The sequence below is a fragment of the Periophthalmus magnuspinnatus genome, chromosome 7, assembly GCF_009829125.3.
Source record: "Periophthalmus magnuspinnatus isolate fPerMag1 chromosome 7, fPerMag1.2.pri, whole genome shotgun sequence".
Taxonomy (NCBI): domain Eukaryota; kingdom Metazoa; phylum Chordata; class Actinopteri; order Gobiiformes; family Gobiidae; genus Periophthalmus; species Periophthalmus magnuspinnatus.
Window position 1 is genome coordinate 8040629 of NC_047132.1, and position 17373 is coordinate 8058001.

Below are 17373 nucleotides of genomic sequence, written 5' to 3' on the forward strand. Positions count from 1 at the left end.
TACTGTCATTTAATTAAAAAAACAAACAAACAAATATATTACTACGCTGTCTTTTGTTATTGGATGAGAGTATAAAATGTTTTACTTATGTTTACTCATGCCTTGCTTACATAAACACTTTGTGGGTAGCAGAAGTCCTTCATATAAACTATTTATTCAATGTAGGTCCTTGACACATGGTAAACGCTCATTTATTTATTCATGTTTCTCCCTTTTGGCTTGCTCATTTTATTTATTCAGCATTGCTACACTAAACCAGTTGTGCAGTGCTTTCGCAAGTCCTCACCTCACTGGATGTCTTTACCAACTACGGTTTAGTCAGTGGATGATGTGTCTTGCCAAGGGACACAACAACAGTATGTGCTCAGACTAGAATCAAATCAAACTGGCAATTTTCTGGTTGGTAAGTTAAATTTAAGTTAAGAAATCCAAATCTCAACTGTACCATTTCATTTTACTATTTATAAACTTTCATAAAAGACTTGGTTGGTCAAAACAAAGTAGAAAAGTTGTGAAGTATGTTAAAAATATTCAGTAGCGTTGCTTTCTTCCATAAAGTGATAAAGTGTTTGGGTTGCCAGGTTGGGTCATTGCTATTCAGCCGGTGTATCTAACAGAGGTGTGATGATTGGCCCGGGATAATGAGCCTCGCTGAGAGCACGAAGCAGCCCACTCATCCGCACCTCAAACATGTCTACCAAGTCGAACAGAAAGCGAGCGCTTGTCTGAATGGAAGACTAGTTCGCGCACCTCTTTTGACCTTTGACCCCCCTCTGTGTGTCTCTCTCTCTCTCTGTCTCATCAATGTGCGGTTCTGGCTCTGATCATGGCTTTATATTTCCACAACTTTGATCACTCACCTTAGCTCACAAACGCAGGCCTGGGGGCAAAATCTGGCCCGCCGTGTAATTATATTTGGCCGGTGAGATCATATCAAATGTGCGTTAGAATTAGAATTTGAGTTTGACACCACTGCTTTAGCGCAAACTCATGTCATTTCCAGATTTATGTCCAATGAAATATGCTCTGTTAACAACAACTAGAAAGCTAACGCGCACTTCAAAATTTGGACACTGCAGACATATTTTGACCTAAAGAACTGCTTATATATATTTGTACTGGATCAAGATTTGCTGAAATACATGGAAGAATTGTGTACATGGTCTTGAATCAGAAGGATAAACTTGAGAAAGAACTATGAAAAAAATAAAAACAGGCAATAGTAAATGGCATGTTTTATATGAAGCTGAAGGACCCCATATTGGCTCGTGGTCCCTCACTCTTATGTTTACAGCCCTGGCAGAACTAGCTGTTTGTTTCAGTCACTGTTAAGTCATTTTAATTTGTATAATCATCTATAAATGTTTAATTTAATAGGTACATCTGTGAGAAAAACACATTTTTGTCCTCTAGAGCACAGATAACAAATGTGTTAACTATAAGACAGTGTCCACCAGCAATCTGACCAGTACAGACTATTACTGTTAGTTAGCATGCTAGCTAATAGTGTTCCATCCATAAAAGCTTCCCGGTCCAAACAGGTGCTCGCCTGGTTTTACAGTTTATGTGATTGCAACCTACAGCTGCAACAAAACGTCAACACTTGAGAGGCCAAATCCAAAAGTTTGTTTTTGTGGTGTGGGAATGTTGGCCTTGTGTAAATACTGGCCTGTCCACAACGAAAACAACACATTTTTGGCAAAACACATTGTTGAGTCAACATCCTCGAGGGCAGACTGTCTGTGAGCCTATAGACAACAGCCACTTTCTACGCAGTACGAGGCTTCGCTAAATATTCTTGAAATTGGTAGCAAAGGACAGTTTGATTTTACTTAAATGTCTTAACACAAAGTAGGATAGTGGGTTGACTCAGGTGGTACAGTGGTTGTTTAAAAACTGGAAGGTTGGAGGTTAGATTTTTCCAACTTATTTGGTGGTTTTGTCCTTGGGCATGACCCCTTTGTGTGTACCGGTATATGCTGAATGACTTTAGGACGATAACAGCGTACAGAGTGCCCTTAGAGTTCTACTAGAACAGGACTGTCCAAACTAAGGCCCCGGGGCCAAATGTGGCCCTCAGACAATTTTTTGTTGGCCGTCATGCCTCCTCCTAGACTGGCCCAATTGATCAGAAAGTATTTTTTACTACAAACTGAAGAGATTCTACCTCTATAACAGAATAATATCACACTGTATTGTGACACAGATCTAAAAATAATCTTCCAAGTTTTATTAAAGGTACAATGTCTCTGTCAAATATGTGCTAAATGCACCATCTGACTCGCTCTATTGACACTGGTCTGTGCCCCTCCGCTTCAAATATGTTTCAGTATGCGCCCTCGGAGAAAAAAGTTTAGACACCCATGAACTAGAGCATACTGATGTTGTGTCCTTGGGCAAAACATTCACACATCAGCATGGCCGGTGCAGATTACTGTCAAGTTTGTCTCAAGGCAATTGTGACGGCAGTGGGTCAGTGGGTTTGTCCTCTGATCCAAAGGCCGATGGTTTGAATGCCTTAGGTGCATACTGTCCTGTCCCTGGGCAAGACACTTAACCCCAGGGTACGAATGTGCAGCTGAGAGGCTCCATTTCCCATTCGAGGTATAAAGGCACTATTTAATTATGACTCTTTTTAGTAGCAGCTTACCAGTCTGCAATGTGAATGAATAATGCAATGTAAGGTGACTTTAACTATTCAAAAATACAATTTCAAATACATTTTTCATAGTACAATGATCAAAGGTACATTATAAACCTGTAGTAAGTATTTTTTTATGATCATGACTGAACACACTGGCTCTTCACATTGAAACAATATAATTCAAACTTCAAAACATGAATTACAGTAAATATGTGTGGTCACTAAACATATCCTCCTTATCTTTCTAGCCGGTGCCCATCGACGACTCGTTCTGCGGCCTCGACATAAACCAGCCTCTAGGGGGCTCCCAGCTGGTCACAGGTCACACTCTGTACACGGAGACCCGGGACCGCATGACCTCCGTGACCTCTTACGTCTACAACGGCTTCTGCGTGGCATTCGTCGGCACCAAGAGCGGACGCCTCAAGAAGGTAGGAACTGTTTACGATACGATTCTTCTGGCTGTTTGTGTGATACTGCAACGATTCTCAAGGATCTAAATGTGTAATACCTGATGTGAACAGAGGGGGTGCTAGAGAGCAGAATTTTAGGGGCTAGGTGATTATGAGTAAATTATTATGGCTGATGAAGGTGTAGTTATTAGAAAGTGTGAAGTACTTTACCTAAACTTAAGTTATAGGGTCAATGGAAAAAAGTAGATATTTATTTTGTTAAACTGTATAACAAATTGCACTTTTTGGTCACATGGTCACATTTTATATAGCAATTTTCGACCACTGAGTTTACTTGAGGGGAAAAAAAATGAATCGCTACTTTTTGCATATGAGTAATGTTCATTTTAAGTAATGGAAATCTAAGTTGAGCGCATGTGTTGGGCTTTCTCAGTGTATTTAAACCTGTAGTGACCGCACGGTAGCTTAGCGGTCAGTAACTTTTCCTTGTTGTATTTGCATGTGTGTGTGAGAGCATTGTGTAACTCTCAAAGTGCCATTCATTCTAATAGACTCCTGTTTTGCCTGTGGCTCTTAGGGTAAAATGAGAGTGGGTTATTTCACTGTAGAGGTGTGAAAACAGAGGACACCAGAGGGGTTAAAGGCTGCTGGCCACTTAATAATGATAGATTTCACACCCGCACCACAGGAAACGAGGTATTAGGCGAGATGGCTTGTTGACAGCACTGACGGTGAGGAAAGTGTGAAAAAACGTGAAAAAAAAAGCAAAAGTGAGACTGTCAATCACACATGTTTGGCTAGTTAATGTGGAACAGCTGCTGCAACTGCTTTAGCACCGCCGCCGCCGCCAGCTGATGCACTGGCGACTACACTGCAAAAAGACATATTTGTATTAGTTAAAATGTGTTGGTTTTGTCATACTGAACTAATTACATTTTTTTTTTTTTTTATAATTTTTTCGATGGATTTTGATGGATTTACCAACACAGCCAACTTGCACAGTGATAGAGCGTAACAAAGTAGTAAAGTATTGCACAAAAAAATGTAACTACACTGAAGTAAACAGGATATTTTTACCACTTTTACTTCACTACATTTGAGAGCAGGTATCTATACTTTCTGCTCCACTACATTTTTCACCAGGACTGCAAAGTAAAAGTATTTTTTATTATTGTTTGAGACCTGCTGAAAAGGCTAAGGGGTTTATTTTTACATGTATATCTATAAAATAAATAAAAACAGATAGAATAAAAAAGACTAAAGAAGATTCAGTGGTTTCGGTTGAACAAAATTCAGCACAAATCTTTATCAAAATCACTACATTTGAAGCTTTGTAAAACCTCAAAATCTGCACGAAATACTTTTAATTTTTACTCTTTAAGTACATTTTTAAACAGGTACTTTAATACTTTTACTTAAGTAGATATTTTCAATTCATGTTCATTTTTAGTTGTTTTACTCTGATATCTGTACTTTTAACAAGCATGTAACAAGAAACAAAATAAAATTCTTGTTACACCACTGTATTTGGCAAATATTTCTAACCACTGACGGAAAAGCTAATGACAACTAGCATGCTAACGCGCCCTTTCTTGATTATGGGGCAATAAAATGCTTTCCAATTAGATGCAGACAGCACGGAGGGGACACATTTTGACCTCAAGCACGCACTGGGGCGAGAGCGGCTTAGTGGTTAAACCGGTGGTCCCCCAAACCAAAAGGTCATGAGATCGATTGAAAGGGCAAGAGAAATTTTGCTCAAATCCACTTTTTGTTCTTTGTTTTTACCAATATGGCCAAGAATATTTAGCAAATATTTCTGCCTGCTATCAAGATGTTTCTATTTGTAAAGGAAAAAAAAGGAGAAAAAAAAGTCTGCAAGTGAATTTCCACCACAACTTTCACCAAATTTGAATTACAAAAAGCACAAAAATATATCAAACTCTCCTGGAAAGTAATGCCAAGTAATTTCAACGCAGTGCTGCCCTGATGTTGTGCGTTGAACGAGACCTAACGGTGCATTTTGACACAGTGCTGCCCTTGCATACTGATGGTGCTTCCATATACTGCTTGTAGACAGCTGGTGGAGGGATTTGTCAGGAGTACCGAGCCCCTCCTCCCACGGGGCCAGGCGGGCTTTGATTGACAGCTGCAGTGTGGCGCGGTGTGGCTGTAACTGGCTAACACACGTACACATTATGGGTTTTATGTGTCTTATGGGGACGTTGCATTGACTTGTGTTCATTTCCTGGAGACTGAACCTTAACCATAATCACTACTTGCCAAACTTTAACCTAATCCCCACGCTTAAAGGCGATGTACTCCTTCACAATTAAAGTAATTTATAATTCTGTTTTTCTAAAGTCATTTGGACACATTTCACACATTTTTCTGAGTCTGAATGCAGAAAATAGTGCCCCCTGTGTGTGGGCGCAGACGCTACATCCTAACGCCTGTAACTAATTTCCCCACTATGGGACAAATAAAGGTTTATCTCATCTTAAAGACATAGTGTGGAGTTTGGAGGTGGCTTGTCAGCTGCATGAGTCCATGGAAACATTAAAAGTTAAAGGCTAATATCTCTGAACTGCCTCCATTGAGATACATTTTATGCCATACTGTGGAACATTATAGCCAAAGGAACAAGATTTTCATGGAAACAAGCAGGAGGAGAAACAAGAGTCAGTGCAATAAAGACAACCAAAATGAAAAAGAACATGATTTTAATAATGTGAGAAACAAAGCTGGTTCATTTTAAACAGTTTACAATGGTCTAAAGTTATTCCAAACAACCTAATTATTCACCATGATGAGTTCATAAGCGCTTTCCACAACTGTGAGAGATGTGTGTGGAGTTTTGCCATGACAGAAAGTTAACAGCAACTAGCATGTGGAGAATAAAATGCTTTCTAATTAGATGCAGACATAATTTTGACCTTAAGAGCTGCTTATGCAATATATCTATACTGGGGCAAGAGAAATTTAGCTCAAATACATGTGGAGACAATCAGGTGTTATAATTCATATCATAAGTGTAAATCTTGTTGTTAATTGAATAATAAAGAAAGTAGAGGTGATTTTTGTCCTTATAAAGATGGCAGTCCTCATAATGTGAATGTGTGTACAGATTTTAGTCCCCACAATGTTGTAAATACTCGGCCACACGCTGCTACCCCAACGCAACAGCTGCATGGAGACTAAAGCTATTAAAGTCATAATAAAAAAAAAAATCAAAGGGACATCTACATTAGGCTTAGACTGGGGATTTCATTCATTTGTCTGGAATGTTCCACAATATGGCATTAAAGTTATCATTTATTGATATATATATTTTTTATTCTTCAAAAATACCCTGGAAAACAAACTCTTTCTGTGAGCAGGGTCTCTTTGCTCAACAGCCTTGTGGCATCAACTACTTGTCTCTACGAAGAACGTTAATGCCATACTGTGGAACATTCCAAGCAGAGCAATAATATCTCCGAGACATACAGGAATATCCAGCAGTGTGAGCCAGTAAAGCCGGTTTTATACTTGTTCATGCAAAATCTTTAATTCAAGTCTGACAAGGGATCCTGGGTTATTTTGGTCTCCTTCTTTCATAATTAAATCAATACACCAATCAGGCAGCGCTGGCGAGGGCATTCATTCTGTCTAATCCTACTCAATAATGGAGAGCTTTTTCTCCTTGGTTGAAATGGACCACGATGAAGCTCTGTTTTCATCACATAACAGCTCTTGTTTTAGTTTTGGGCTTTCAAGGTGCAAAATAATGGTTTAAATGTGTTCATTTTAATATCATAGTCTGTATAAGAAGTGGACTAAGTGAGTGTTACGTCACCCGTAACGTTCAGTTCCACTCAGGCGAAGTTCAGCGAAGCTAGCGAGTATCATAGCAACCAAAGAGGCAATCTGGAGCGAAGCTGTGGAAGGTAACGCCTCTTTCCCGCCCATACCGCTGGTTTAACGGGGAACGGGCAGTTAGCAACGCTGTCAATCAAACCTGTTGCTAGGGAAAGAAGGCAGCTGCTATGTCTCTTATTAACGTTCATAGCTTGATTTATGAACACAATTTAAAATAAAAATACTAGACTCATATAGAGCGGGTCAATACGAACATACAAAGACCAAAATGACGAGTCTGACAGCAGCATTTACAGAGTCAATGGAGCTGGAAGTGTGCCCATGCTCACTTCCTGTTTCTAACGCGTCGGCTAGCAGGTTAGCAATGTTCATTTATACATACAGTCTATGGTTAATATGAAGCATGCAAATTTCTGAAGTGGAAAAGTTTATGATTTAGTATTTGTGAATGTTTTGTTAACTTCACGATCACTTCACGGCACACTAGTTTACTGGTCGGCGTTTCCTTTATTCACAAACAAAAATGGTAGAAAAACGGTTCCTGTCCAAATGCTAAAAAGGAAAAATTTTAAAAGTCTTGATTGTTACCAGGGCAATCAAAAATGTTCTGGCAAAAATGGCCGTCCCTTTGTCGAATGAGCGCACAATAGAATTTTAATCAAATCGTGTTCCAATACTTTCATATCAGCTCGGGACTTTTTAATCAAGAGGTCTGTTGCCAATCCGTCAGTAAAAAGATGTTGTTTGGAGTAAATCTTGACAATTTTCTCATGTTAAGTGGCACTGAATGGAAGTATATCTTGTTTATGCTATTGCTCTGTCTATAGTTTCTTAGTTTTTAATGAGAAAAATGCACCAAAATGCTTTAAATGTATTCCTTTTTTCTCCGTAGTGCTCAGACATTGTTCCTAGCACTGCACACGTGACTACTCCAATCGAGTTTGCCCTTTACGGACGCTCCCATTTCCACATGTATGCAAAACAGCCATGCCCGGGGATTCCTCACATGACCATGACTGTAACCATGGTAACCACAACAGCACAAGAATTCACCGGGATCTGAGGGACGCCACGTATAGAGGGAAGGTGCTATGCCCAAACGAATCCACCAAGGAGCGAATACACCCGAACAAGGTCATTATGGAGAACATTGTAGCTGTATATTTATTTAATGTTTTGTGTGACATTACAAGAATCGGTAAATATTTGAGTAGTCCTGGCCTCACTGGGGTTTAGTCAGCTTTTATGCAGCTTGTCAGTTTCATTTATGTTAAACTAACTCCCACTAGTCTCTGAAGTGGATGTGTTAAGCTCCTGGTTGTCAGAATACAATAGCACCACAATGATGTCTGGAGAAAAGCTAAAATGAATTATGATGAAACACAGCGCAGTGGCAGAGTAGTTAGCCTCGTTTTTTTGAAGAAGGTTGTGAGTTGAGCTCCTAATGTAAGTATCAAAGTCATGTTTACTGTGGTGAAGCGTAGTGTCAGACAGGTTAGCTTCGTTTTCGAAGAAGGTCGTGGGTTCAGTTTCTAACCATGGCCATGCTTTGTATTTATCACTAATTACCAGTATTTCTGTGTCTTCTATGGTGCTAATGCTACTTATCCATGGAAAACTCAGGGCTGTTGCCATAGCGATTAACAATTCAAAACCAAACGTATCTTTAGACTGGCCAACCGTCCTCAAAATGGCACCTTAGAGAGTATAGAGCAGGAGTCTCAAACTCAAATTATCTTGGGGCCGCAGGAGGCAGAGTCTGGGTGAGGCTGGATATTCCACAAAAAAAACAGCTTTGTTAAAACCTTCTCAAACGTCATCGCTGTTTTCAACGTACATGAGGAAATATGCCAATTCTTGTAGATTTTATGGATATACATCATTATTTGTTTAATCTTTTGTGATGGGAGTACACAGCGCGAGTGACGTGTGTTTGGAACCTTCTACACGCAACATGGTAACGCCACATTAACATTAAACTTTCATATTGTCCTGTGGGCCACAAAATATCGTCTCATGGGCCACAATTGGTCCCCGGGCCGCGAGTTTGAGACCCCTGGTATAGAGCGTTTGGGTAAACATCATTGGTTGACCGGTCAGATTCACCGATCCACAGGTTGGCAGCGCGATTCCAGCTCCCACAGATAAATGATGTTGTTGTGTCCTTGGGCAAGACACATTAAACACCTTGCCCCTAGTGTCTGTGTACACTGGTGTATGAATGTGTGTGTGAATGGGTGAGTGGTTCCTTGTTGTAAAGTGCTTTGAGTGACTCGAAGGTGGAAAAGCGCTATATAAATGTGTGACCATCTACATTTCTTTTTTTCTTTATCTCTCAGTAATTTCACTCTCATTTTCTCGTAATTAATACTCACAGAAAGTACATACTGGTGGTTCATTATCCATTCTAGGGAGATAAACAATGTTGTAGTGATCTCAAAGTGCAAAGTCTTGTTTTCAAAGTTAAAATTTTAAGTTTCTACATTTGAAATAAAACCTCAAAATAACAATATAATGAGATCGAGGTTCCTGTTGTTGTTGTGCCGAGATGTACTTTTGAAATGGCAGACAACAGACGTGAACTTTCCGAGCCCTTCTGTCACTAGCGTGTGCTTGGAGTGAAGCATGTTGACATCTCCTGCATATATTTGAATCCGGGGGTACATTAGAGTGATGCATAGATAGGAAAACACAATACAACTGTCCACATTATTACAAAATTTATGAAGCCTGAACTTGTACAATGAGGATACGCACGGCACAGATTCCACATCACACGTATTTATTACGATTAACCGTGATTTTATTTTGGTTTTGGTGGAAGCGAAATTGTTGCAGTTCTGTTACATTATTCATTTGTTTACATTGGGGGTGTTATCCGCGGGCTCCCTTAGGTGTCACAGGGATTGGGAGCATTGGGTGACCTGGTGATGAGCCGGTACCTCCTCTGTTCCATGTAGATAAGCTGCTCTGGAGCTGTCTGAGGCAAAGACGGGGTACAGCACAGTGCCAGCTACGAACATCTGAGTGTGTACATGGTAGATTTATGCTTGTACGGACGAATATGATTTTGTTTGGAGGTTGTTTGGAGGTATTTATTTTGTAAATTGGCATCTGGGTGTTATTATGGCCTTTTACGAGACTACATTACATTGTCCGTCACCTGCTTTTATCCATGGAGGTGTATTGCTTTGCTCACATATACCTCAAAAACATGTACTCTTACAGTGAGCAGGCTCGCCTCTTCACAGATCTGACCTGTTACTTAATGTGGTTGGGTCACTTGCTTGAACATACATACTCTAGCAAGTGATATAGTACTTTTCCACCTTCAAGACACTCAAAAAGCTTTACACCAAGGAACCACTCACCCATTCACACACACATTCATACACCGATGTACACAGACACTGGGGACGAGGTGGACTAAGTGTCTTGCCCAAGGACACAACAACAGCGTTCATCTCTGGGAACTGGAATCGCACCGCCAAAATGTGGGTCAGTTGATCGGACCACCACTTTACCAATGATGTTTACGTCGAAAGCGGGATTTGAACCACCAACCTTCAGATCAGCGGACACTCTACAAACTAAGCTACTGCCACCCCATAAATATATAAGTTTAATGTCATACTGTGGAACATTCCAAGCTTGCAGTAGCATCACCATGGATAGAAATGACATAGTGCATCATTAATGTCGTGTTTTGTCGCAGTGACATAGTTAAAAGCAGATATACTACATTAACCATGATGCTTTGCGCTTTGCTTTTGCACAATGCATCGAAAGTGACGTAATACAATTATAAAACGCATTTTTGTCCTGGATCTTTTGAAATATGGAGCTAGCACAAGCAAAACAGTGGCATTAAAATCTAAATATATACCGTACAGTGAGGTTTAGACCAAGAAACATGATCTCACGAGCCGATTGGTAAGTGCTACGTGGGAAAGAAATACAAGTAGCAAGAAGGGACAGATGCTCGGGAAGGAAGCAGGCAAGCGACTGTTGAAATTCAGCTCTGCCAAAGGAACCAGGCCTGCACCACTGCTTGTAATTGGATTGGCTCCATTCCCAAAGAATTCCCTCTCCTCCGCACACACACACAATCTCCTAGCATCCCTCCTGCTCCAGTCCTTACACCCCTCCTTCCTCCTTCCCTCCTTCCCTTACTCCTGCCCCCCCGACGGCCAATTCCTTCTGTATTCTGGTGTGTTTCCTGAGATTTGCTGGTGCATGGAGAAACAGCAGGGATAGTGGGATAGTGTTGTCCAATACAAGGCTTTGGAGGGGATTTATTGAGGAAGAGGGGTTAAGAGGTGTGGAGCAGTGAGCAGCCAATAAGGTGAGGACAATGGAGGAAACACTTAAGACTTGTACAGTGTCGCTGCTACCGAGTCAAGATGGTGGAATTCATAACGGATTTCAGGCGCACTGTTATATGCAACATTCTAAAGACCTTTTTTCCCAGTTGATAAGATACAATATGTAGTTTAAAATTGCTAGTCACTACGTCAAATTTCGTAATTTTGTATCATTCTGAAACAGTGACATGACAACATTCAAGTATACCTATGCATGGGTTTCAGAATGATGGATAATGAGGACCGTTGCCATGGTAATTGACGATTTATAACTAAATATTATATCTTTTGACTAGTAAAAAGTCCTCAAAATGTCACCTAGAACAAATTAAGCTGGAACTAAGGTGGCAGAATTGGTAAAAATGAAGATGTGTTTGGGTTTATGGTTAATATCTCTGTAATTACTGCACCTATTCACGTGATACAAAAACTGGTGCAAAGTTCTACATCTTTGTCCGAATAAACAATAAACATTTGCTTCAGAAAGTGTGATTATTCAACCCCCAAAGATATGATTTTGTGGATCCAATCACTAAGGAGCAATAAGGTTAAAAATGGATATTTCTTTCAAAACAGTGACGTGTCCATAGAGTAATATTTATGACAGCGTTTACTTTCAACAACCTCGCTCCACATTGGCTCTTTGGTTGCTATGATACTCACGGTCAGAATTATAACTATGGAACTTGACTCCAAATTTGTAACTTCCAGCCTCGTTGAGCTTCATTTGACTGAAACTGAATGCTATGAGTGACATTACATTCCCTTAACCCATTTCTTTATAGAGTCTATGGTTTCAATGTCCTGTTTATTGGCGACATTTTGTATTGAATTGTTAATTTCTTTGACAACTTTACTTTGCAACAGTCTGAAACACATGGATCGGCACGTGCCCTCCCTCTGAAATCATGTCATCAGTTTCTAGATGGTAACAAACACTACCTATAAAAGTGTCCTGACAGTTCTATAGGGTTACAAAAGCGTGTCAGAGATGGTCTAAAAGGCCCTGCGGACTTGTGGGTGGCACCTCCAGGCAGTGATTGATCGCGCAGGCCAGAAGATGTGCACCTCAGCAGAAACGTGGGGCCAATCGATAATGCGAACCTCCATGTGTTTTCTATAGCTACACTAAAAACAATTATGATTATTATGTTTGGGCGAAGCTTTCATGCCAAGTACTACAGTGGAATGACAAATAAGGAATCAAATTGCTCACATAGATTTTATAAGGTTTGTTTTTACATTAAACATTCTTGGACAAATGCTGACTTGGACAAATAATGCAGTTAGCTGGTTTATTTGAGGACATGGTGTTTTTGGCTTGTTCCGCAGCTTTGCAGATCACAGCAAATAAAGTTTGCCTGTTTTTTACACGAAAGCTTTTTAAAAACAATTTAGTAAAACAATATTGATTTGGCTGGAGGAATTTGCTTTCACGATATGCCTGGTTGAGTCTCGATAACATATGTTAAGACACGGGTGTCCAAACTATGGCCCGGGGGCTAAATGTGGCCCTCAGACTAATTTTTATTGGCCCTCAGGCCTTCAGGTGAACTGGCCCAATTGATCATAATCAGTACTTTTTACTGCAAATCTGAGTAATCCTACCAATATAACCTAAATAACATACAGACCTAATATTAATACGTCAAGCCTTATTTAAAGTACGGAGTCAAAACTATGTTAAATGCACCATCTGAATCATCCACTGTATTGACCACTGTGGCCCTCCATGTCGAATATTTTTCAAGATATGGCCCTCGGTGAAAAGAGTTTGGGCGCCCCTGTGTTAAGGGAACATTTATTAGATCCACAATGGGGAAATTTTAGTGTTGCAACGCAAAACACAAGAACAGCAGGATCTTAAAAATATACATTCAAAAATGATGAAATTAACAATTTGACAATAATAATGATAAACACTCTCAATGCCATATAGTAAGTTTAAAGTCATACTGTGTAACATTCCAAGTAAACCCATAATATCTCCAGAAGACAATCAGATGGAAACGTTACATAGTGCCCTTTAAGACAATTTTGTTGAAGTGGAAGAACTACTAAAAATATGGTCTTGGTCTAATCTTGTTCTTTCTAATCAAGACTACTATACAACAATTCAGAAAACATGTTGTAGTATTAGTATTGGCTCAAAAAAGTATGTAGTTTTAGTAGTCATTAGTATCTGAGCATCAGTTTACTTTATAATCACACTTTGGAACTAAATACAAAATTGCCTGCTTAATTGTTAAAGGTTTGGATGGAAATAATTACAGTTTGACCCTATAGTTCAAGTCTATCAGTAATATTGTTTTATCAGAGACACGTTACTATGGCACACTATGGTTAACCCACATCACAACAATATCTTATGTGCAAACCATTCATGAATTCACATCACTAAAACATTGCATCACTTAAATTGGCTTTGAATCCGAATTGACTGCGTGTGATTCACTTTGCACTTGACTCTCCCACGAGGGCTCTGGGATTGGTGGGAAGAAACAATAGCATTAAGCGGGAGAGGAGCCGGCCCTTTGATACAGGCGGAGATGGAGGGCACAGCTGCACATGTAAAATTGGATGCTGAAACTCATCCTCACTGTAGATGACTGAGGAGCAGAGAGCAAGTCCTGCACAAGCACATTAGGGATCCCCTGGTTAATCACACTTCATTCCCACATTGTTATAGTGAGAATTTACCACTGAGAATGACTCCTGGTGCGGCACTGATCCTGCATGACGATTGTTAGTTGGAAGTCAAGACATGATTGGCCTTTGAAATCTCTTTTGGCTCGGTTAATGGGTTGTGTTCATATGGCTTCTAATAGTTTAACATCGGGGTGGAGGGCGGGTCAGAATTCTATGGTAGAATAGGCATTGTAATTGTCAAACTGTGGATATTTGACCTGGTTTATGGTTAATTGCTGCGTTTCAAATGGCGTCACACCAATATGTTTTAATACAAATGGGGGACAGCTAAAATTAAAATCGTTAAAATGCTGCTTTTTGTTGTTATATAGTGAGTTCTTGGGTTTAGTCTATAGTAGAAATGATAAGGTTTAAACATTTGCCTTGAAAATCATAAAGTAAATTCACAAAGTAGGATGTAATCAATATGAAAAACAGGTTCTTTGGGTCTGGGTATGACCAATCGGGTTATATAGACCACTGCCCTGCTTCGAAACTATAGATTGTTCGTTATACAGTGGTCCCTCGTTTATCGCAGCGGTTATGTTCTAAAAATAACCCGCAATTGGTGAAATCCGTGAAGAAGCAGCTATTATTCTATATGTTTTGCAGCTGTAAAACCCCTCACCACACACTTTATACACTTTTCTCACACAGGCATTATCATTTTCTCACATTTCTCTCTTGTTTAAACTCTCTCAAAGTTCAAACCTTCATAGGCGCCTTTGTCGGTGCAGAAAGTTTCATCGACATTGTGGGTTTTGTCGGGGAGAAAACTTTCAAACATACAGCACTTCAGAGTCACACTGCAATACAACGTTTATGTCAATTTGTCTGAACACATTCTGTACTGTACAGGAGACACGGCACGGAGGAGACTGATGGACAATGGTCTACAGTCCAACAGCCAATCAGGACGCAGAAGGATGGGAAAGGTGAACCACGATATACCAAGGGACAACTATAATACTTACTTATATGTAGTTCTAGCCATATCTTCAACACAACGCATTTTCCATCATGCTTTGTGAAGTCATTACGCTACATTAGCTCGCCGTTAGCATCTGGACTTCAAAGCTTGGTTCAGGTGCTTGACCGGACAGACATGCTCTTTAACTGGTTAAATTAGCAAGAACGCAGCGTGGCCGTCTCGTGTGGCAAAGCAGCATGTGTCCTGGAAAAACATTAGCGTAGCGAGGCCGGGGATAGCAGCTGAGGCTAATGCTAAAAGTGTTGGCGACTTGAAAGAGCGGGACAGGCAGCTGCTCCTCCGAGGCCCCTGCGGACAAGTGGTCGACTCCCCCCCCCCCATGACCCACGCCACCCCCGCCCCCACTCCTCACCTGCTTCATGTGCTGGCTCCGCTTTGCTTTGCTTTGCTGTTAGGTCTGCTGTTTTATATGGACATGACAGAGCAAGAGCAGCTGGCGGTGTTTGTTTTCAGTCCAAACAATGCATTTGCTATGACCCACCTGGACCGTCCCTCAGGTTATAAACTGAGAAAGTGCAGAAAGGCACAACACAGCCAAGGCAAACTTTCAAAGGGCTACAGCAGGGAGGGATGAGGAAAATAGAAAGTGTTTGATGATGGATTTGGTTGACAAAATATGCAAAGGAAGACTCCCAGACCAGGTGGGGTTGTTCGGTGTGGAATTTGCATGTCCTGCCTGTACGTGGGTGGGTTTGCTTGTATTCCAGTATCTGCATCACACTACAACATGCACACTATGTTATTCGTCTTAAAAGATGGGTCAAATGCAGTAGACCGGGATCAATAACATAGGTTTCTTACTTTTTTGAGAAAATAGCTTGTAAATAAAGGTGTACTATGTAACTTTTTGGCAAATTACTGCAGCTTTTGTATCTCTCTTGCATTTATTTAACCTTGAAAAACCTGCATTCTTACTGTGAACGGGATCGTCTCTCCACAGATCTGAGCTGTGACTTGGTCTGGTGGCATCTCCTGCTCTTCTCCATCGAAATAGATACTCTGGAACATTCCAAGCAAAGCCAGAATATCTCCATATAGACGGAAAAGTTGCATAATGCCTGTTTCAGCGAATTCTGTCGAGGTGGTAGAACTCGTCTTTCTCTATTTTCAATATTTTTTGGTCATATTTTTTAACAATTTACGCGTTTCTAAATTGGTTTTCACATTTCTACACCAGACGTAACAATTTTCCCATTGAAAAAAGACCATTACAACTAAAAAGCGTCGCCGTAATTGCCGCGTGATAACATCTCTTTTCAATCATCACAGTGTAAAATCCTGGACAAGCCCCCAATTTCTATCATGTCACTCACTGGCCACCGTACCACTTTGTTTAAGAAATCTAATTATAAATCTGCACAACAAATACACGCAGGTCTTTGTTTGACTTGTGTTGAATGGAAATGAAATGTACACTGAACGCACCTGTTGAAAAAGCCCGAGCTAGCATAACAAGGCTAAACAATGAGATGATGCTTTGTGAATGACAGCTGCCAGTGTGATCCCATTAGCCTCATCTTCAGGTTTGCCGAGCTGTAAATGACCTGCCATCGTTTTAATCAGGCTAAACAGTCGCACCGCCGCGGTTTGGCTAGCGGCAACAGAGAGAGGAGCACATACCCTGCAGTTATTGTTGCTGGTAATGGAGTTCTCACTTCAGCAGATTGTTAGAGAGATAGTGAAACGTGAAACGATCTACAGCAAGAGTAAACCTATTTGGTACTATTTAGGAATACCAAGATGAGTCAGATTTCATTTCAGTCGTGATCTACAGTAGGTGCACGATGTAGCCTTGTTGGTTGGGGATCGGCTGCCCGCTTGTGTCCATGGAGATGTTATTGTTTTACTTGTATCACATTAAAACGTCATCTATTGCAAAGGCAGGCAGATGATGTCACCGGGCCACGTGACAGGTCAGATCTGTGGAAAGGCAACCACAGTCAGAGTACAAATGAACACAGGGTAATTTTGAGCATGCCAAAAAAAAAACCCCAAAAAAACATCAAGTCGCTCTGGAGTATAGGTAAAAAAAATGCATAATAATGAAGAAAAAACACGGTTGTCAGTGTGACCATAATGAAGATGTGAAATTTTATATTATATTCCACATATAAGTCACATCTGAGTATCAGTCGCACCCCCGGCCAAACTGAAAAGAAAAAAAAGTGCGACTTATAGTTAAAAAAATACAGTAGATCATCTTTAAGTCTATGCTAGAAACTTAATATAACTGCGTAAAATAATTTGTTTTAGCACTGCTGCAAATAAATTGATATCTGGCTGCAGGTTTATATTTAAAAATAAATCAGCTATATTACGAAGCAAAAGTTGTTGTAGTCCTGATTTACACTGAACATAATTCTAATAAGTAAATATCACAGACTGTATAAAGAAGTGGACTAAGTGAGTGTG

The 17373-nt window shown here is 40.2% G+C and overlaps 1 protein-coding gene across 1 annotated transcript in view; it reads left to right on the forward strand.

Moving 5' to 3' along the window:
* plxna2 (plexin A2) overlaps positions 1–17373 on the forward strand; it is a 418092-nt gene that overhangs the window by 83092 nt on the left and 317627 nt on the right. Inside the window, exon 4 of the mRNA XM_055223276.1 lies at positions 2893–3075. Within this exon, the coding sequence (XP_055079251.1) occupies positions 2893–3075 (183 nt within the window). The remainder of the gene's footprint in view (positions 1–2892; positions 3076–17373) is intronic.